The sequence below is a fragment of the Trachemys scripta genome, chromosome 4 (genome assembly GCF_013100865.1).
Source record: "Trachemys scripta elegans isolate TJP31775 chromosome 4, CAS_Tse_1.0, whole genome shotgun sequence".
Classification (NCBI taxonomy): domain Eukaryota; kingdom Metazoa; phylum Chordata; order Testudines; family Emydidae; genus Trachemys; species Trachemys scripta.
In genome coordinates, this window is record NC_048301.1 from 101,290,797 (window position 1) to 101,313,579 (window position 22,783).

Below are 22,783 nucleotides of genomic sequence, written 5' to 3' on the forward strand. Positions count from 1 at the left end.
CAGGATCGAGGGAAGGGATAATGGCCCCCAAAGAGACCATGCGGAACTTCAACTTTACTACGAATTTGTTGAGTCCGCGCAAGTCCAAGATGGGCCGCAGACCTCCTTTGGACTTGGGGATCAGGAAGTAACGGGAATAAAATCCCCTGCCCCTTAACTCTATCGGAACCTCCTCTATGGCCCCCATGGCCAGGAGCGTAGAAACCTCCTGTATAAGAAGTTGCTCGTGAGAAGGGTCCCTGAAGAGGGACGGGGAAGGGGGGTGGGAGGGGGGGATAGAAGAAAACTGGATAGCGTATCCCATCTCCACCGTGCGGAGGACCCAACGGTCCGAAGTTATAAGGGACCAAGCACGGTGGAAGTGGGAGAGACGATCCCAAAAGGAGGGGGCTGGATCCTGGGGGATGACTGGGGTGCCGTCCTCGACCGCACCTTCAAAAGTTCTGCCTGGGCCCTGAAGGTGGTCTAGGTGGCCCCTGGTTCTGGCCGGGTTGAGGGCCGGTCCACCTTCTTCTACCACCTCGCCCTCGCCTCCGGGCCGAGTCTTGCCTCTGACGAGGCGGGGGGGGGGGGGTAGAAGCGCTGGGGCTGCGGCCTAAATGGTCTGCGCTGAGGGCCCACAACATGCATCCCCAGGGAGCGCATGATTGTTCTCGAGTCCTTGAGGCTCTGCAGGCGAGAGTCCGTCTTGTCCGAGAACAATCCATGTCCCTCAAAGGGCAGATCCTGTAGGGTTTGCTGTAGCTCCGGAGGCAAACCCGAAACTTGAAGCCAGGAGATCCTTCGCATAGCGATACCCGAAGCCAGGGTCCTCGCAGCTGAGTCTGCTATGTCCAAGGAGGCCTGCAAGGAGGTCCGAGCCACCTTCTTACCCTCCTCTACCATGGCTCCAAACTCTTCCCTGGACTCTTGGGGAATCAACTCCTTAAACTTCCCCATAGAGTTCCAGGAGTTAAAATTGTAGCGGCTCAGTAGCGCCTGTTGGTTTGCCGCTCTAAGTTGCAGCCCTCCGGCTGAGTAAACCTTACGGCCAAACAAATCGAGCCACTTAGCCTCTTTTGATTTAGGCGCTGCAGCCTGCTGGCCGTGGCGCTCTCGTGTGTTCACTGATGCCACCACCAGTGAACACGGTTGGGGGTGGGTATACAAGTACCCGTAGTCCTTCGACGGGACAAAGTACTTCCTTTCCACCCCTCTCGCCGTGGGTGGGATAGAGGCAGGAGTTTGCCATATCGTATCCGCATTGGTTTGTATCGTGCGGATCAGGGGTAACGCTACCCTCGATGGGGCATCCGCTCCGAGGATATTCACGATCGGGTCGTGCACCTCCACTACCTCCTCCGCCTGCAGGTCCATATTACGGGCCATCCTGCGCAGAAGATCCTGGTGAGCCCGAAGATCTATTGGAGGTGGGCTTGTGCACGATGTGCCCGCCACTGCCTCGTCCGGAGAAGAAGAGGAAGATGCCTCCGGTGGAACAGGATCCAAGGGCTGGTCCTGGTCTCCCTGTTCCTGGGCCGGAGCATCACCTGCGCCTGGGTCCAGGGCGTCAGGTGGTGCGGACACGGAAGCCTCCATGTCCCCTGGCGGAGGCCGAGAGATGGTGGACTCCGGGGCCCTTCTAACGGAGTGACCCGAGCGAGAGGTCGAGGGTATTGGAGCCCCTTGCTCCTGGTGGTACGCCCACGGGGTCCAAAACGACCAGTGAGATGGGCCATGAGAATGGTCCTCTGTCATCTCTTGCCAATGGCCCAAGTCCTGTTCCTTGGCTTGCCCTTGAGGGGGATATGCCGATCTCGAGAGGTCCTCCGAGGAGTGGGACACCGATCTCGATGGCCACGGCGGTGCCGAGAGCGTCGAGACGATTCCCGTGGGCTGCGGTGCCGCACGGTGCCGGTCCGGAGATGATCTATCTCTACGCGGTGCCGGCGATCGGTGCCGGGACCGCGACCGGTGCCGATGACCTCGTCGGTGCCGGGAGTCGGATCTGGACCTCGACGAGGACCTGGAGTATGCCCGGTGCCGGGAGCGGCCTCTCGACGTCGAGCGTCGACCGTAGCGGTGCCGAGAACTACGTCTCGACGTTGATCGGTGCCGACGATCATAGCGGTGCCGAGACGTAGAGCGGTGCCGCGAAGAAGATCTTGGCCGCGAGTACGACCGGTGCCGAGGCGATATTCGGTGCCGGGACTGCGAGCGGCGTGGGGACCTGCTTCGGGACCTGGATCGGTGCCGAGGTTCCAGCCCTTGCGATGGAGGGCGCATCAAGGCAGGTTTCCCCCTCGACTGGACCGGGCGAGTCAACGGTGCCGTCGGTGCCGGTGGTTGAGGCGGTGCCGGCTCCGTGAGAGCTATTAAGTCTCTCGCCGCCGTGAAGGTCTCTGGAGTCGACGGGAGGCACTGTATCACCGCCGGCCTCGGTGGAGACGCTATCTGCACCGGACTCGACGGCCTCGGAGCCGGAGTCGACGGTGCTGGAGGCACCTGTTTCCGGTGCTCCACCGGCGGACGCGGCTCTACCCCCGGCACTGGGGGAGCCGGCGTCTTCGGCACGGAGGTCCCCATCTTATGGGCTTTTTTATGCCCCGGGGATAATGACCGGCGCCGAGGCACTTGCTGTGCTTGCGGTGCCGACGAGGTCCGGTGCCGGGGAGGCTTGTCCGACGCCACTCGCGTGGTCGTCATAGCCGGTGCCGCCGGGGCACTGCGCACCGAGGCGCTAGGTGCCGGGGCCTGACTTGTAGATGGAGCGTCCGGACTAAGTGCCGCCTCCATCAGGAGTTGCCGGAGCCGAAAGTCCCGCTCCTTCTTGGTCCTTGGTCTGAAGGCCTTACAGATCTTGCACTTATCTGTTTGATGGGACTCTCCCAGGCACTTCAGACAGGAGTCGTGTGGGTCGCTCGTGGGCATAGGCTTAGCGCAGGAGGCGCACTGCTTAAAGCCGGGAGCGTTGGGCATGAGCCCGGCCCCGCGGCAGGGGGAGAAAGGGGGAGACGACCCCCTTAATCCCCTGAACTACTAGAACAACTAGAACAACTTTTAAAACTATTTAACTATAAACACTATAACTATAACTATAACTGCAAATAACTAACTAAGCTAGGGAGAGTGGAGAACAGCTAAGCAGCGCTCCACAGTTCCAACGACCGTCAGGGGCGGTAAGAAGGAACTGAGGGGGCGCCGGGTCGGCTGGGGTATATATTCAGCGCCATGAAGGCGCCACTCTAGGGGGCTCCACAGCCGACCCGCCGGTGTTGCTAGGGTAGAAAATCTTCCGACGATCGTGCACGCGGCGCGCACACACCTAATGGAATGGATATGAGCAAGCACTCGAAGAAGAATGTAAGTTCCAAATCTACTCTCCCAATGGCTGAAACTTCACAACACTGGAAAAGCCCCAGGACATAGTCAGGAGATGGGATAGCTAGCAGCAAGGAGAATAAGATCCAGCAGTTAAGAAAGAGAAAAACCCAGCAGCCAAGACACAATCCAGAAGACATAACAAATCCAACATTTATAACAGTTAGCAAAATAAGGACAGGAAAGCTGGTAGTGCCAGAAGACAATATAGTACTGTAAAAAAATACCACAGAGCAGGCAGTGCCATTATATCAGCTGACTAAGAGCGACTTTGTCTGGACAGAGTAATACCCTAAAGCAGGATGGACATCTAAATCACGTTGTGCTTAAATTCCCAGATCCATTCCATGCATTTGTAGTAACCTGTGATGCCTCAGAGATTGCTGTCAGATTTGCACTTTAACAAATTGATGAGCTTGGTAGGCACAGACCAGTGGCTTTTGGAGGTTGCAAATTAAACAAGAGGAAAACCTAGTATTCCACTATAGAATGGGAGTTTTTGGCTACTGTGTCAGAACTGGAATGTCAAGGCCTATCATCCCTATTTATGAGGTATGCAATTCATGGTGTACACAGACCACAGTGCCCTGTAGTGGCTCCTTACAAAGCACAACTCAATGTTTGTGGAGAAGGATTTACAAACTGTCAGAATACACATTCACAGTTCACCATAAACCTGGAAAGCAAAATGTGGTTATGTATGCTCTCAGCTGGGTGAGAACAGTGAAAATAGACTCAACCTGATCTTGTGAGGACATCTTGCCAGAACAGCCTAAGGACCCTGAGTTATGTTCAGTGCACCAATAAATCTACCAAAGTAGACACAGACTGGGGAAGCTCAATGCAGTTCAGGAGATTGATCTGGATACCAATATGCTGGTGTATGAAGATAATAGGATTGTTTTGTCAGCAAGTTTTCAGAGAACAGTACTGGAGTGCCTTCATGACAACAAAGCAATAGGCCACCTGGTGTATGAAGAGACATTGAGCTGGGTAGCCAATAGATTTTTTTGGCTAGGCATGGCTGCAGATGTTAAGGATGGGGTACTTACCTGTCCTTATTTGGAAAGGAAGGAAAGCATCAGAAAGGAGATGCACTCTTTTAGTAGAAATGTTCGAACCTAGTAAGCCCTGGGAGTTCATACAGATTGACTTGAAGGCCCACTATGAGAAACACCAGTTGAAAATCAGTATGTGCTGGTAGTGTATGACACCTTCGCAAATTATGGAGTGGCACAGCCACTGAAGGATAAAAGGACTCAGACAGTTACAGCTGCCTTGATTAAACATGCAATGTTACAGTTTGGCCCAACCAAGTGGCATCAGCAGGGATCAAAGTAAGTAATTTGAATCCTGGTTATTACACAAGGTTTGCAAACAACTCCAGATAACCAAGGTGAGGACCAGTATCACCCACCCTGCGAATAATGTGGGAGTGGAGAGAGTAAACTGCACCATTGATTTCATGCTTAGCATCTTAGTCAGTGAAGACTAATGAGACTGGGATACAAACATACTTTTTGTCATTTTTGCATATACCACCAGCTGACATTAAACTGTCCGCTACTCTCCTTGTAAGATTATTTTTGGACTCTGCAAACCCATCCCTCCCTGTGACTTGAAGAAGTAGCAAGGCTTCCTGTGCCTACACATGGTGGAGTCTTATATCAGTGATCTGAGGACAGCATTTCAGAAGGCAGAAGAATAGATGTCCCTGGCATGCTTGCTTTTGGCTCAAGATGCCAGAAAAAAGGAAAATTACATCCCCATCCAGGAAGAAGAGAAGGTATGGCTATCCAACTGGAAAAACATCCCAAACTTACACCTTTTTTGAGGGAATTTTACATGGTAATTAAAAAACTAAAAAACCTATCCTTGCTCATTTGTAGTGCATTGAGAACTGGTGCACAGATTCATTGAAAGAAAGTGGAGGGCAAACACAGTGTTCAACAACCCTCCCAGAGGAGGATTTGGTGGTACCCCAGCAGTTTCTTGTGGCTTGTAATGGGAGACATGTTATGGAGAAAGAATATCCAGAGTGTCCTCAGGCCCTCAATACACTGCAGTCTTCAACAGAAAATATGTCCACAATGGATAGGCCTAATTTATTTGCATTCATTGATAATCAATATCCAACTACGAGTGGTGTCTCCGTGACTGAATAAAAGACTTGAGCAGGCAGACCAACACAGAAACTGCAAAGATGGTAGACCACCTGGATTCCTTTGGTGTTACCACTTTAAATTCTTATTCAACTAGATGGGAAAAGTTATAGTACAGGCAGATTAGTGCAGACAGCACCGCCACTAGTAGATGGTTCTCTATCTTTATCTTAGTGCTACAATGTCTTTTATGTCATTATATTGTTGTATTTGATATGGGGGGTGTGGGGGAGGGTTGAGCAGAAGTTCTGTCTTGCCTGTGTGTGCTGGAATCAGTACTTGTAGTGTTTCACTAAATGCCTGTGATCCTAAAAGCGAGTATTACAGCACTATTTCCACTGTACAGCCATGACTAACATTAACAACCACTTATAAAGTTCAGTTCAGTCATTCTAGTTAGACTGAATTTCTTGCACTTTTATTACATGTGGAATGCTATCTCTTGAAGTTGAAACTTGGAAGTGTGGCACTCAAACAGAGAGTGAGGCTTGTCAAACAAGGGTGGGAAAAGCATTTTACCAAGACAACCTTCTGTTGAAACATATGCTCTTCAGACCCATAGGATTATGCAAGACTTGGAGAATCACTGTTTCATGATCAGTTATTAGAAATGTTGCACCATCCAACTGCAACAACTCATTTGTCTGGGACCTCTGCTTTGGACAAAGAACTGGTTTTGGTCTGTTGCTCAAAGAAAGATCCTAGAAGATGCAGAATTTAACTGAGAACATTTTGAGCACCCAATCTCGGCCCAATAGTGATTCAAATTAGTACACGATAAAAGCCACTTTCACACACAGAAAATGACAACATAAGCCAGGTGGCAAGGTGGCCACAGCATAAAGGCCTAAAATAATGAAGTAAGAGATTATGATCTGCTACTCCTGGAATGTCAGGATCTGTCAAGGTCACATGTGTCCAAGATAAAAACAACAATGAGGCTCACTTCGCTAAGCAGATGCAGGAGAACTAAAAATAAAAGGATTTTCATTGAGTTACCAAAGATGTGGTTACTAAAGCTGGGCTGGAAACTGTTTTCCTGTCTCTAGAATTTTTTGAGAGTTCAAAAACTTTCTGTGCCTAATTGGGACAAAGAGTCAAAATCTTGAACATTTTAAATTTTAAAAAGGGAAAAGCTTTTCAGTTTGGATCAATTGAAACATTTTGTTTTGATAATTTTCAAATGTTTTGTTTTCTTGGTAGCTTAACTTTCTATATGAAAAGTCATTTCAAACTTGAAAACCAGAATTTTTTGTTTTGACATTTTGACAATTATGAAAAAAAAATTCAAGTTGGGAGATTTGTCGAAGCTGACACTGATTCATGAACAGTTTTCAGTTTACATGAATTAGATTTTTCAATGAAAAATGACTCAAAAATTCCTGACCAGCTCTAGTGGTTACTCCCTTCCCTGAACATCTTCATTAACTGATTCAAGAAAAAAGTTATCAAAGTTCTGCTCCTGGCACTATCACACCAATGCTTGGAGAGCAGATACACTGATAGTCCTCTGACTGATCTTCTGGCTTATGCCTTTCCTCTTTAAATCTGATTGCCATGGTAGCCATGAAGATAAGAGAGTATCAAGCAACAGTAATATTGATCATCTTATATTGACCTACAGGTTCCTATGGTTCCACAGACTTCTTCAGATGTTCATTTGCCAGACTTCTGGGATGTTATTTACCAGGGCACCCTCAATCACCCAGAATTCAATGATGGCAGTACCAGCCCAGCATAGACCCTATGTATGTATTCTGCTTACTAGCCCACGCTGAAGCCCATGCTGTGCTGTGTTCTTCAATGCTTTGTTACCTGTACCAGCTGGATTCAAGATGGCTCTGGTAGGCTAGCCCATGTTCAGCTTTTTCTATGTAGGTATACCCACTAACTTACCACCTCAAAACCGGTTTCATTGTGAGGGGGAGTTTGCCAGCATGGTGAACAGATGCAGGTCTGGACCAAACTCCACAGATCCCGAAGATCCACAAGGAGGCTATTTCCCCCACTGGCACTGAGTCACTCAGCATGTGTCCCCCACATCCCTCTTTCCCCACACCCCCCCCCTACCTTGCTGCCATCAGCAGTCCTGGGACTTCTCCCTCTTAAAACAGAAATCACCACAGTAGGGGTGGGTATTACTTTTCCTCCCTAAACTCAGCAAGCCCAAAAGGAGAACAATATGCAACTTCTACATTCTCCCCTCCCCCACCTGTCCACTCTTCCCTGGCCTCCCCAAACGCATGGAGAGCCCTCTGTGGGAAGTGTGAGATACTGCAGAGGAGGATTCCTCCCCCCATTCAGCCAGAAGAGGGAAATCTGTATGATATGGAACTCTCCACACAATTTTTTCCTGTCTTAAGTTGCTATCGTTTCACATAAGATGCTATAATGTGTGTCTTTTCAACACCTCATAATAAAAGGTGGAAAGGACAGTTACCTGTTCCGTAACTGGCGTTCTTCAAGATGTGTTGCTCAGGTGTATTCCACTATAGGTGTGTGTGCTCGCCACATGCACTGGTGCTGCAAGTTTTTCCCTTAGCACTATCCGTAGTGGGGGAGCACCGCTGTGACCCCTGAAGTGGCGCCGATATATCGTGCCATAAAGGGGGCTGCGTGCTCCCCCCACCCTCAGTTCCTTCTTGCCAGACAACTCCGACAGAGGGGAAGGAGGGTGGGATGTGGAATACACCTGAGCAACACATCTCGAAGAACGCCAGTTACGGAACAGGTAACTGTCCTTTCTTCTTCGAGTGATTGCTCATGTGTATTCCACAATAAGTGACTCCAAGCTATACCTGATGGAGGTGGGTAGGAGTTTAAGTGTAAAGTTTTAAGGGTTACCCAGGCGGAGCACCGCCCTACCAAACCCGGCGACATCCCTCGTTTGGGAGACGATCGCATAGTGCGACGAGAAGGTGTGGACAGAGGATCACGTAGTAGCCCTGCAGATGTCCTGAATAGGGACATGAGCCACATAAGTCGCTAACGAGGCCTGGGCTCTCGTCGAATGAGCCTTTACTATAGGAGGCGGGGGAACCCCTGCCAGGTCATAACAGGTGCGAATGCATGAGGTACTCCAGCGGGAAATCCGCTGGGTGGAAACCGGTCGTCCCCTCATGCACTCGGCTGATGCGATAAAAAGCTGGGGGGACTTCCTAAATGGCCTGGTTCTGTCCAGGTAAAAAGCCAGCGCTCTGTGCACATCCAACATGTGCAGGCGGCGTTCCTCATTGGAGAAAAGGGGCTTAAGACAGAGGACTGGGAGGAAAATATCCTGATCCATGTGGAAAGCCAAGACTACCTTCGGCAAAAAGGCGGGGTGAGGACGGAGCTGAACCTTGTCCTTGTGGAAGACTGTATACGGTGGTTCAGAGGTCAGGGCCCTGAGCTCGGAGACCCGGCGGGCTGAGGTGATAGCTACTAAGAAAGCCACCTTCCATGACAAGTGGGACCACAAACACGTGGCCAAGGGTTCGAAGGGAGGCCCTGTGAGGCGGAAGAGGACTAGGTCTAGGTCCCAGAGTGGGACAGGGGGTCTGGCGTAAGGGAATGCCCGATCTAACCCTTTTAGAAACCGGGACGTCATGTGATGTGAAAACACCGACAGGCCCTGCACCGGGGGGTGGAAATCCAAAATGGCCGCCAGGTGCACCCTGATAGAGGAGGGCGCCAGCCCTTGGGTCCTAAGGGACAAGAGATAATCGAAGACAAGCTGGATAAATGCGGAAGAGGGAGCGGAACCTCTATCCCTCGCCCACCTAGAGAACCGATACCACTTGGCCAGGTAGGTTCGACGCATGGAGGGTTTCCTACTTTCCAGCAGGACCCGTCTCACATCCTCAGAACACCTCCCTTCCTCCTCATTCAACCATGGAGCAGCCACGCTGTCAGGTGGAGCGGGGCTAGGCTGGGATGGAGGAGACGACCTTCCTCTTGAGAGAGGAGGTCCAGGCGGAGCGGTAACCTGCGAGGGGGGGCCACTAAGAGAAGCAGTAGGGTCCCGTACTAATGTTGACGGGCCCAATCCGGGGTTATGAGGATAACCCGAGCCCCGTCTGACTTCAACTTCTGTAGGACCCTGCCTATCAGAGGGAAGGGCGGGAAGGTATAAAACAGGGCCCCCAACCATGGGAGCAGGAACGCATCCGATATTGCCCTTTCGCCCCTTCCCGCTCTGGAGCGGGATTGGGGACACTGGTGATTCTGGGCGGTGGCGAACAAGTCTACCTGGGGAGTACCACACTGTAGGAAGATCCACCTGGCCACCTCCCTGTGCAGGGACCACTCATGCTGTTGGGAGAAAACCCTGCTCAGGCAGTCCGCGAGCATGTTGTTCTTGCCGGCAGTAAAACAATAATTTTATCCTTTTTACTTTGGGGGAGGGAAGATATTTTTGCCATTTTCTATCTTTCTCCAGAAAGTCCTGGCTACAATCCCATGAAACAGGAGCCAGATGTTTGCCAGGAAGTGGGGGTTGGCTGTTCCAAAGGGAGTTAGATTAGATCATCACAAGGTCCCTTTTGGCTTTCATGTTTCTGGATGAAATTCTGGTCCTGTTGAAGTCAATGGCAAAACAACTACTGACTTCAAACAGGCCAGGATACTACTCTGTACATCTAGGTGTGATTAATCTGTGAACAGAAGTATTGCCAAGCTTAAAATGAACAAAGGTATTGTCAATATTAGGCTTCAAACTTCCGCTTTTCAAAGGTAAAAAGGGCACGCTTTGCAGAGGTAAAAAGGGCAAACTTTGCAGAAGTAAGCTATGAATTGTAGTCAAAAAGCACTGCAACCAGATAACACAGTATTTTGACTCCTATAAAGCGAGATAAGTTGTGCCTCGGGCACAGCTTGTCTAACCCACATTTAAAACAATTGGCTACAAGGAAATAAGCATAAATTATACGTCAAAGCAACAACGCTAACCACATTAAAGATTTGGCTGACCCTATTGGTTGGTCTGTTTTAAGACATGGCCGACAGATCAGATAAAAAGTATCAAGGCATGGGACTGTGTGTGTGTTTCGGTCATAAAGGAAACTCGACCCACATCCCATGAGCTGAAGGGGCGTGCACTTCTCGACCGTCTGTACCTGGCCAGAGCGGAAAACGGCTGACTGAAGGGTAACGTATTTTCAGACAAATGCAGGCTAAGTTTATGGAGTAAAGAAGTCTGGTTGCTCGAGCTGAATTGATCTCAAGTCTGTATCGATACTATAGTGTTAAGAATAGTAGTAAGTAGCTGATGAATAATAACTTTACATGTACTTGTGCTTGTCTTCAGTATAACTTGCCATTTATATTAATCCTTATTCAGTGTTGGTCTTTATTCTTGCTTTTCTTATTTTGTCTGTGTTGCCTTTATAGTCAAAAGTCATTAAAAACCTTTTTTGAGGAATAATCAGTAGTTTTAATTTTTCTTATACGGGCACTACTCAACCTCATTACATCTGTGTTGGGTGGTGGGAAGTAGCAATCACGCAGGGTCCTGACGCGTGCCTCCTTCTTCCTTTATCTCCGCACTAGGTATGAGTGCAACTATAAAAATCTGTGGGCAATATCCTTTTCTCAAGTTTCACAAAAGCAACTTTATATTTCAGCACTTTGTAAAACACACATATCTGGCACCTTACCAAGCGTATTCTATGGATTTAGATACTTAGAAGCAAAGTTGCACTATATTTAAATATTAGATATCTCTATGTTTATTCCATTCAATACACATAACATACCAAAAAAAAATCACCACTTTCCCATTCTATAGACATTTACACTGGTTGGCTTATGCAGACAGTATTGCAATGGCACATTCAAGAAGTTTTTCAAAGATCTGCTGGATCTGATAAATATTCAGTGTTTGAATGTGATCACACAATCCTAAGAGAATATAATAGTACTTTTATTAATCTGACTTTTTCACACACTTGTTTATAACTTGTATACTATAAACCTATGATTACAGATGCATTTTACTCCACTGTACTTGCAGGATGGATGGTCCAAAGGTTAAGGCCCTTGCTTAGGAAATGGGAAACCTAAGTTCAATTCTCTGTTCTGCCTATGTGATTCTTGGTAAGTCACTTAGCATCTCTAATGGGAATAACAGTGCTTCTCTACCTTACAGAGATGTTGTAAGGGAAAAATACATTAAAAGATTGTAAAGACCCTTTGAGATCTATTATGAAGAACCAGCCATTATTAGTTTCGTTATTATGATGTAGGACTTCTCCAGGAGTGTTGCCACTGAGGTTTTTTTCTTTAAACAAGTACAATAAAAAATTGGCTTAAAAAACACACAGTAAAAAAGGATTATTTGGACTTGCCAAACATATTTAGAAAAACAAAAGTACTTCAAATTCTGGATTTACCATCCCTGATTCTTCCTGGCCTCCATTGAAAAGATAAATATCTGTATATACTAAGTAAAATAAGACCCTCGGTTGTTCAGGACAATCTTATTTTTACATTGGAACCATTAAGCAGAGCTACATTTATGTTAAATAGTTTAATCTTAGGTATTTTTAGTTTGAGATGTTTAATTTACTAATTAAAGAAAGAAATATTAGCCTAATGTATTTCAATTACCAGAAACATGCTGACTGCAGCAGAAGATATAGGTCTCATTCAGAAAAAGAAACTTATCTCAGTGAAACAGTATTCTTAGCTCAAGAGCCAAGCATATCAGCAACTATTCAATCAATTAATTATCCTAAAATCAGGTACATACTGCTTGCAAATGGCATATATTACTATTGTCTTATCTTTCAACTTTAAAATATTTAAGAACTATGCATTTTTTTTTCAGATTACTGTTCAATTTATCCATGGTAATTATTCTAATTTGATTAAAATATTCTGAAAAATTTACTGAAGATAGAAAAATAAAAATTAATATTGATACATACCCAGGTTACTTTCCATTATATGATCACTGTGAATTTGCTGAAACCCAGGAATGGGCCGTGTCGTGAGATACCATACTGCATGAAGAACATCTGTGGCATGTACACGATTGTGATCTAAAAATTAACAAAGTATTCAGGAACTACAAGTTCTTTCTATTGTTTTCTCTAAGTATTATGGGAGCAGCTCCCATATTTAGGTTGCTTAATAGTTTCCATTATAAAAGATTCTTGTGACTTTTTTTGGGGGGGGTGGGAGAAACTAGCATCTCCATTGTTTGTAGCAGGCCTTTGAAATTTGGTAAGGACAAAGCTCTACAGAAATTCCTTTTGCTTCTTCCATTATCTTCCATTCAGATCTGGCTGAGTTATAAACTGTCAAATTGTCATTTCCCTTCTCTTGCTTGCATTCCCGAGGACAATTTTGGCAGCATGTCAAAATAATAATTGAACATTAATATTTTAAGGATCCAGGCCTACATAAAGGAAAGAGGCCATGCTTCACATTTACAATTTTTATATTTTTTAAAACTACCATTTGAATTTAAATATACATTAATCCATGAATATCACAATATTAAATAAAATTCATCAGAACAATGATCTATATTTAAACAACTTTAAAGCTATGGACAAATATTACCAAAAGCAGGAAATATAAAAAGGATGAAAAATAGAAACAATGGAATTGTCATACCAACACTAGACTAATGGTCCACTTAGCCAAGTATTCTGTCTGATACACACAAATGCAAGAAACCCAAAATGGGAAATTATTAAATGGCTAACTCACAGGGAAAGTTTCTTTCTAATCTTCTTAGATAGAGTTGGTTTATGCCCTGAAGCTTGAGTGTTTATATCTCTTCCAAACTTTTTTCTAAGTCTATCAAATATAATAGTTAATGTTCTCACAATCCCTATCTCCTTGATTTGCATCCTTCTAAGTTCTTGGTCTAAATGTTGTTGTTATTATTGTTTTTACTATTATTATTATTATTACTACTACTATAGCACTTAAGAGACCTAGTCATGGACCAAAGTATCTCCATTGTATCTCCATTGTATAATCTTGTGGCAATGAGTTCCACAGACTAATTGTGCTTATTATAAACTTTTACCCATTTCAAACTTGTTGCCTTTGTCCTTATTTTGTTTAGCACTTACCTGCTTTTGTTTTGTATTTTATTTTCTGTAAAGGATCAAAGAGGTTATAGAACATGTAATAAACTATTCTGAAACCAGTAAGAATTCCAGCGACTGATTTATTTTGACACTGTCAGTTGTAAAAACAAACAAAAAAACAGAACAAAAACCAACCCTCTCCCCAAACCGGTTACCTACTTTCCTTAACTGTTCTTTGAGATGTATCACACATGTCCATTCCACTGTAGATGTGCGTACCTCGTGTACAATTGTTGGAGATTTTTCCCTCAGCAGTACCCACCACTCAGCATGATTGCCCTGTGATGTCTCATGCTACTGCACACAGGTATAAAGGGCCACGTTGGCCTCAACCCTCTTTAGTTCCTTCCTACCAGAAAGACTCCAATAGAGAGGGGAAAAAAGGCGGGTCATGGAATGGACATGTGCAGCACATCTTGAAGAAAAAACAGTTATGGAAAGGTAGGTAACTGTTTTTTCTTCAACTGATTGCTCATGTCCATTCCATTGTAGGAGACTCACAGGCAGTTCGAGGTGGAGGTGGGTTTAGACTCTACTTGAATAGGGATTGTAGGACTACCTATCAAAATCAGGCATCATCTCTAGACAGATGAGCAATGGCATAGCAGGAGGTAAATGTGTGGACTGAAAACCAGGTTGCCACCTTACAAATGTCCAGGATGGACACGCAAGCTAGAAAGGCCTCAGAAACTGCATGTGATCTAATTGAGGGAGCCACCACTTTATTGGAGGTTCCATATCAGCCAAACAGTAGCATAAATGAATATAGCTGGAAATTCAGGAGGATATTCTCTGAGTGGCCCTTTACTCTGTCTGAAATCATGACAAATAGCAGTGAGGAAGACCTGAAAGGCCTAGTCCAATCCAGATAAAAAACCCCAAAGATCTTCTAACATCTAGAGAATGGAGTCTCTCTTCCCACTTACTTGAATGAGGCTTTGGAAAGAAGGTTGGTAAGTAAATGTTTTGATTAATGTGAAAATTGGAAACTACCTTAGTCAGGAACTTTGTATGAGGTTGAAGGAAAACCTTGTCCTTGAAGAATGCTGTATAAGGAGGATCCAGCACTAAGGCTCGCAATTTTCTTACTCTCCTGGCTGAGGTAATAGTGACCAAGAATACCATTTTCATAGATAGGTGTAATAGGGAACAAGTTACTAGTGGCCTAAAGGGGGGGAACCATCAACTCCGTTCAAACTAAATTCAAGTTCCATTGTGGAATCAGGCAGTTCATCTGTGGGTATGACCTGTCCAAACCCTTTAGAAATCTGATTGACTTAGGGGTTTGATCAGTTATAACACTGCATAGTGGAAAGCTAAGATAGCTGCCAGGTGGACTCTGATGGAACTAGAGGCTAGTCCTTGTTTCAGGAACAGGAGATAGTCCAGGATATGGGGAATTTAAACTTGGGCTGTGTGGACACTTATTTGCATAGACCAAATGGAGAATCTCTTCCATTTAGCAAGTTAAGTAGATCAAGTTGAAGGCTTCCTACTGTTTAGGAGAATTTCCTGCACTCCTTTAGTGCAATCTCATTCTGAAGATGTCAACCATGAAGCATTCACTCTGTCAGGTGGAGGGCCAGTAAGTTGGGATGGAGGAGGCGGCCCTTGTTCTGCGAGATCATGTCCGCATCTCTCAGAAGCGACAGAGAAGAGCTGACCAATAGAGCTGAAAACCAATTTGGATGAGGCCACGCTGGAGCTATTAGTATAATGTGAGCACAGTCTTGCTTGAGTTTGGACAAGACCTTGGCAAGAGCAGACCTGGAGGAAAGGCATACAGCATGCCTTTTTTAAACAGGTCAGAAGGAAAGCATCTGTCAGAGACCACAGGCCATGACCCGCCTGGGAACAAAAAAGATTATTTTTTTCTCTTTTGTTACAAACAGGTCCACTTGGAGAGTTCCCTGCCACTGGAAAATGGCCTTAGACACATCTGGACAACGGGTCCACTTGTGGTCAGGTGGTCTGCCAGAGCGTTCTGGACCTCTGGAAGGTAAGCCACTTTCAGGTTGATGGATACAAACTGGCCAGCAACAAGTTTAGGCTTGAAATTAGACAAAAGTTTCTAATCATTAGAGGAGTGAAGTTCTCGAACAGCCTTCCAAGGAGAGCAATGGGGACAAAAAAACCTAACTGGCTTTAAGACTGACCTTGATAAGTTTATGGAGCAGATGGTACGAGGAGACTGTCTACAATGGCATGTAGCCAATCTGCGATTGATAGCAGCGAATATCTGGTGATGGGATAGCAGCAAATGGCTGGGGATGGGACACCAGATGGAGAGGGCTCAGAGATACTACAGAGAATTCTTTCCCAGGTGTCTGGCTGGTGGGTCTTGCCCACATGCTCTGAGTCTAACTGACTGCCATATTTGGGGTTGGGAAGGAATTTTCCGCCAGGTCAAATTGGCAGAGACCCTGGGGGGTTTTCACCTTCCTCTGCAGTATGGGGCATGGTTCACTTGCAGGTTTAAACTAGTGTAAATGGTGGATTATCTTTACTCCTGAATCTTTACTACTTCATGAATTATGCACCAAAAAAATTAAAAATTCTGCACACATTTTAAAATTCTGCAAAATTCTGCAAATTTTATTTGTCAATATATAAATGGGGAGGCTCCAGCATGGCAGTGGAGAGCAGAGGCCACTGTCTGCATCAAGGTGGGAGATCACTGTGCAGCCCACCCCCTATCCCTGGGACACAGAATCGGCTGTGAGGCTGCACCCAATCCTGACAGTGCAAGGGCCGCGCCTGCCTCAGAAACACCCCTGGGCCCTACCCCTCTGCACCAGGCTCACTAGGCATGGGCAGGCAGGCTCAGCCCAACAGGTTCCAAGTGTGGAGGGACTTAATGTGGGGGGATCCAGATGTGGCGTGAGAGGGTTCTGTGTGGGACAATCTGGATGTGGGTGGCTCAGTGGGGGGTGCAGGGAGGATCTGGATGCACAGGGGCTCGTTGGGTGGTTCCAGGTGCAGGACAATGGGATTCTAAAGGGGGGTGAAGGTTGCTGCAGCTCAGCGGAGAGGATCTGGATGGGGGTTTGGATGCAGGGTACTCAGTCGGAGGGGTGTCTGGGTGCGGGGAGGGTGAGGTTCAGTGGGGAGGTCTGGGTATGGGGGTGTCGAGATGTATGGGGATTGGATGAGCAGGGGAGCAGCAGCTCCCAGTATAGTGACCCCTTCCTCCACAGCTGAGTGATAGGAAGAGGGGGTGGAGCTTCCTGCAGTCGGGGGAGTTTTCTGGGAGTGGCTCCAGCTGTTCCTTGCAGGGAAAGAGGGAGTCCTGTGCTCCCCTGACCATAGCCCAGTCAAGACTAGCAGCTGAACCCGGTGCAGGGTAAGAGCCAATGGCCAGGGTGTCCCCAGCCCTGCCCCCCACCCTCATCTCCCAGAAGTGATTTACCTCTCCATCAAATGCTCTAGGCACTTGAAACAATGTGCCCATGCTGCTGGGGAGGGGCGCATGACCCATCAGAAAGTCATTTTTCTGCAGGGAAGGAAAGAAATCTGCAGGGGACATGAATTCTATGCACTCGCAGTGGCACACAATTCCCCCAGGAGTATTGTCATGATTTGAAGATTTCAGTAACTCAGCTAGAGCTTAATACAGGAGTGGGTGGCTGAGGTTCTGTGGCCTGCAATGACCTTTCTGACCTTAAAGTCTATGAGTCTATGACCTGGCTATGCAGAAGTTCCAAAGCAAGATTGCCTCTAGGCATAACTTTGTCAACTGGGCTCCCCACTGTCTGTTTACATAAAACATGGCTGCTACGTTATCTGCAAGCACTAACAAATTCCACCCTGTGATATGCGGGAGGAATGCCATGCAAACCAAACAGGTGGCCTACAGCTTCCTGATATTTATATGGAGATCTAGGTCTTGTGAAGATCAAAGCCCCTGAGTCTGAAGGGGGCCTAAGTGAGCTCCCGGATCCAATGCATTTGTGACTAAGGTGAATGTCTGTTAAGGAGGAGCAAATGGGCCTCCTCCACAAACATTTGATAGGTCTATCCACTGGTCCGGAGAGGACAAGACTCGACCAGGCACCTGAACCATGCTGTCCATACGATGGTGTGCTGGAGAATACAATGAGGTGAGCAAACTCTGTAGCTCTCTGAAGTGCATTCAGGGATGTTGGACCATGTAAATTCACACCACCATGTGCCCTAGATTTCTGAGGCAATTCTGAATTGTAGTCAAAGGATGTGTCTTTAGATCTAGTGCATTACTAGAGCTGCATTACTTGCAACCTCTGCAATGGCAGGAATGCCATGGCCTGTACAGAGTAGCGTCCAGGACTGCTGCAATGAATTCTATTTTTTTTTTTTAACTGGAGTCAGGATAGATTTCTCTATATTGATTAAAGCCCTTGCATTTGGAAAATTGACTGGATAGCAGCTACTCTAGAGAGTACCTGATATCTGGATAGGCCTCTCACTAGCCAGTCATCTAGGTGAGGGAACACATGCATTACCAACCTTCCCAGGAACGCTGCTACTATTGACATGTATTTCGTGAACATGCGAGATGCTGCTGACAGGCCAAAAGGCATAACTCTGAGGAACTTTCTGTGTCTTTCATATGTCAATTCATCAAAGTAAACGTCCCTTAAATTGAGAGCACCGTACCAGTCCCTGATCTCTGAGGAGGAGATAACAGAAGCCAGAGTAGCCATCCAGAATTTTGTTTTCTTCAGAAACTTATTCAATTGCCTTAGAGCTAAACTAGGCCTGAGCCCCTCCCCCCTTTGCCTCTGGGATTAGAAAGTATTGGGAATAGAATCCCATTCCTTGGGAAGATATGAGAACATCCTCTATGGCTCCCATGAGGAGTACAGACTGGACCTCCCGTAGCAGCAAGTTCTCATGAAAGTGGTCCCTGAAGAGGGACTGGGAATGGGGACAGAAATAAATTGAAGGGTGTATATCAGTTCCACCATGCTTAGGACCCACTGATTCATGGTAATACAGGACCAAGCACTTAAGAAGTGGGATAGGCAGTTGGCAAAAATAGGATAAGGGAAAGATGGTACTCTGGAAAGTGGTAGGCTGCTCTCAACTAACAGGTCAAAATGTTTGCTTTGAAGATATGATTTGCCTAGAACTAGCAGCTGTAGAGGAGGAGGGAGGTGGAGGACATCTCTTATAACTTCTACCCATCTTTCTTGACAGGTCCTGTCTCTGAGCTATGAGAGGGTGGAAGCACTGGGACTGCTGTGGATAGAATGGTTTTCTCTTCATCGCTGGTGTATAAATTCCCAGTGACTTAAGGGTCACCCTTGAATATTTAAGGCTATGAAGTCACTTGTCCATCTTTTCAGAGAAGAACAAGGGACCTTAGAATGGGAGATCTTGTATAATTTGCTTCACCTCTGGCGCCAAGACCTGGTGACTGCAGCCAAGTTGAACGCCACAGAAGCCATAGCTCAAACCACAGAGTCTGCCACATCTGGGTTCACTTGTAAAGCTGACCTGACAACTAATTTTCCCTCAATTACCAGAGCAGTGAACTCCTGCTTAGCATTTAAAGACAAACTTCTGGACATTATCCCACAGGCTAAAATCATATGAACCCAGAAGAGCCTGCTGGTTCACGATTCTCAGTTGTAAACCTGGTGTGGAATAAATCTTCCTAAGAGATCCAACTTCCTTGTTTCTTTGCCTTTCAGGGTTGAGGCCTGATGTCCCTGTCTCTCCTTTATGTTTGCAGCAGACATTACCAGGGAACCAGGATGTAAGTGGTTGTAAAAATTTTCATATACCTGGAAAGGGATATATCTCCTGTCCACCCTTTTAGCAGTGGGAAGAAGGGAGGATGGAGTCCTGCCATAAACTCTTAATGGGCTCTAGGATAGCTTCATTAATAGGGAGAACTACCCTAGAGGGACCTGTAGAGGTTAAAATGTCCACCAATCTGTGAGACTTTTTTTGCACCACTTTCAGACGCATCCACCCTTTTTTAGCGAGTCTTGATGGGCCTTGAAGTCATCTGACAGAGGCGAGGTAGACTCCGCAACTACCACCACATCCAGAAATGAAGATGAAGAGGCTAATGGCTGTTGAGGAGGTCCTTAGTCCAACTTCTGCACAGGAGAGTCCCGAGTAAGCAACTTCCCTGGCATGGTACCAGTCCTGGTACCGGGACAGTGGGAGTGATGACCGTGGTGCATATGTTCCCAGTGCTTACTTGATGTGGGAGGGTGGGACGGGAGCGGGGATGTCACAGAGCATGGGGGGAAGCCCCAAGAGCTCCAAAAGGCCACTGATACTGAGACAGAACCTACCTATATGCTGGCCATTGGTCTTTAGGTTGAGATCTGAAGCATGGAGGGTAGGCACCTCACTAGTGCTGCTGGGGCTGCTTGGGTCTGGAAGCATAGGAGCAGATCTCAGAGTACGATGAGGAAGAAGAGTCCACTTCCTCTGGCCATGGGGGAGCTGCTTCCCTTGGTACTGGGGAGACCAGTTGCGAGGCTGGTGATGGAGGCACTAGCAAGATCATTGCAGGATTCCCCCTCTATGGAAGCCACTGAGATGCACCAACAGTAGCAACCACCAGTGCCAAATGGTGCACTGGGGCTGGAACTGACACTGAATGATCTAACACATCCGATCCTAGTATCAGACAGGAGTCTTGCACTGTGGGTAAAACCGGTATCAAGAAGTTCAGTAGTTCCTATGTTGCCTCAAATGTCTTGGGTGCACAAGGCACTGCCAAAGGCTCCTGACCCTGTAGTACTGCTAGCTGTGCTGGTCTTGGGATCATTCTCAATGGGCCCTTCCTGGGCTCCAGAGTCAACAATCACTCTTTTCACACAGGGGGTGCCTTTATCTGGGGGTGCCTCTTCTTTGAGTGCCCATCAGTGTCCTTGCCTCCACTTGGTGCCTGACCTGAAGATTTTGAAGGCCCCAGTACTGAGTCCTTCAGGGACTTACTAAATCTTTTCTTTGATACCAGTGAAGAATGTCTGCCTATAGATTCAAATCAAACAGGCAGAGTACTCCTGGCAGACTCAGATATGCTCAGTACCAGTTCTCAGCAGGAAGGTTCCAATGGAGCATGAAATGCAGACTCCATGGGTAAGTACATGAACCTGGCAGCCATGTCCTTTATCAAATGAGGTTTGAACCCTCTATAAATGTGACATTTGTAATCAACATACACCTACCCCAGCCATTTAAGGCAGTTGGGAAAAGGATCACTCATAGGGATAGGTTTGCCACAATAGTGACAGGCCTTGAAGCTGGCAGAACATGGCATGAGTCCGATACCAGACCCAGTACCCAAATGAGCACTGGAGACTGAGCTTCACTAAGAAGCTAAACTTTCTCTAGTCACTAAGCGTGTACCAAATACACTACTCTAGACTAAATTAACACAACAAATACCAAATACACACAAGAAGGGAAGGAAGACTTCCAAATGCAAAGATCACAGATCCAACAACCATCACCAGTGATAGGAAGGAACTGAGAGGTGTTAGGGGGGCAACATGGCCCTTTATACCTGTTTGCACTGGTGCAAAGCACCAGAGGGCACTCATGTCCCGATGGGTACTGCTGATGGAAAAATCTTCAATAATTGTGCACAAGGCATGCATGTATTGACAGTGGAACGGACATGTGCAATCACTCAAAGAAGAACAAATACTTTCATCTCAGAATTATCTTGTTGTGTGTGTGTGTGTGTGTGTGTAAGTAAAATTTGTGGTTTTAGAATTATATTTTTCTATTAAAAATGTCATCTCCTCTGTTGTGTGAAACACCCATGCAATAGGAGAAACTGACTGACTATACATGGGGAACAGTGAAATGAACTATAAAACTAATGTGAACTGTGTTTTGTGTTTTAATTGCCCAGTGCTGGGACTAGAAATGTATTTATAAAGACAATAATACAAAAATAGCTACTAAATTACTTTTAAATCAAATGATGCATTTATTATTGAGAGCTACCTATCTCAAACATATACACAAGTTCATTTGTTTCTAGGGATTGTGGATCTTTTCATCTTAGCCTAATAAAAAGGATAACTATGGAAGAGAGATGTTTGCAGAATCAATATGTCACTGTTAGGTTCATAATAATATGCTTAATTTCCTATTTATCAAGAGACAGAAGAAAATCCCTTCCCTCCCCATCCCCCCGAAAAAGGTTACTTACACTTTACCGTAACCGTTGTTCTTCGAGATGTTCCATGCATGTGGATCCCATTCATGGTGTGCATATGCCCTCTGCACAGATGTTCAGAAGTTTTATCAGCAGTCTTCATGCCCTCATGCTCCATTTCCGGGGGCATAAAAGGCTGAGTAACCCTGCCCACCTCTCAGTTCTTTCTAACCACCCTTTGGCAGAGTGTTGGAACAACATGGTGTCCTTTCTTAGTACAGTTTATTGTTACTGTCAAATTTTCATTTAATTATAGCCACTGTATTTAATATATAGTGTAGTAGTCCCTTCATAGCCTGTCAGCAAACAACAACAACAAATTTTTTTTTAGCAAGTTTTAGTTTTAGTTAGGCTTTAGGCTTTTGTGGTACCAAGTCCAGTCTTTATGCCTGAACCTTAAACACCTGGCTTTAAGCCATGCCTATCATGTAGAATGGTAATTCCCCTCAAGGAAGGACATGACGAATGTCTATATTATTTAGGGGAGAATCACATCTAAGTGCACAATCTGTAGAGTATTTAAAAAGTGCACTCAAAAATCCAGGGAATCAAGATTAAAAATCTCTTTCTCACAGAGAAATCGATGAGAGTTGCATCAGATTCAGAGGTGATCTGAGGTGTGTGAAACTGCAGACCAATAGTGCATTTTATTTATTCACTGACCCGGTGAAGATGCCATTGGTTGCTTTACCAAAGAACCAGACTTCTAGTGCCTAACAAGAAGTGAGGTGATTCCTGGCTCCAAGAGAACTCATTCATTTAATAAGAACCCTAAATCTCAGATTACAAAACCACTAGAACAGTCAGATACCGTGGCTGCCTGTGGGAGTAAGGAGTATACTGCCAAACCATCCTCTTGGCAATAGTCCCTGCCTCCAGAACCGCACAAGAAATCAGAGGTACAGGTACTGAGGAACTCATTTAAAGTGGCCACAAGCAAGTCAGAACCATGTGCAACTTCATCTTTTACTAGTACCTGAGTTCGTCAACATAGTCAA

General features: G+C 46.1%; 1 protein-coding gene across 1 annotated transcript in view; it reads right to left on the reverse strand.

Moving 5' to 3' along the window:
- The window catches only part of PDE3B (phosphodiesterase 3B), a 287,524-nt gene that overhangs the window by 27,949 nt on the left and 236,792 nt on the right, over nucleotides 1-22,783 (reverse strand). The window contains exon 11 of the mRNA XM_034770132.1: nucleotides 12,431-12,544. Within this exon, the coding sequence (XP_034626023.1) occupies nucleotides 12,431-12,544 (114 nt within the window). The remainder of the gene's footprint in view (nucleotides 1-12,430; nucleotides 12,545-22,783) is intronic.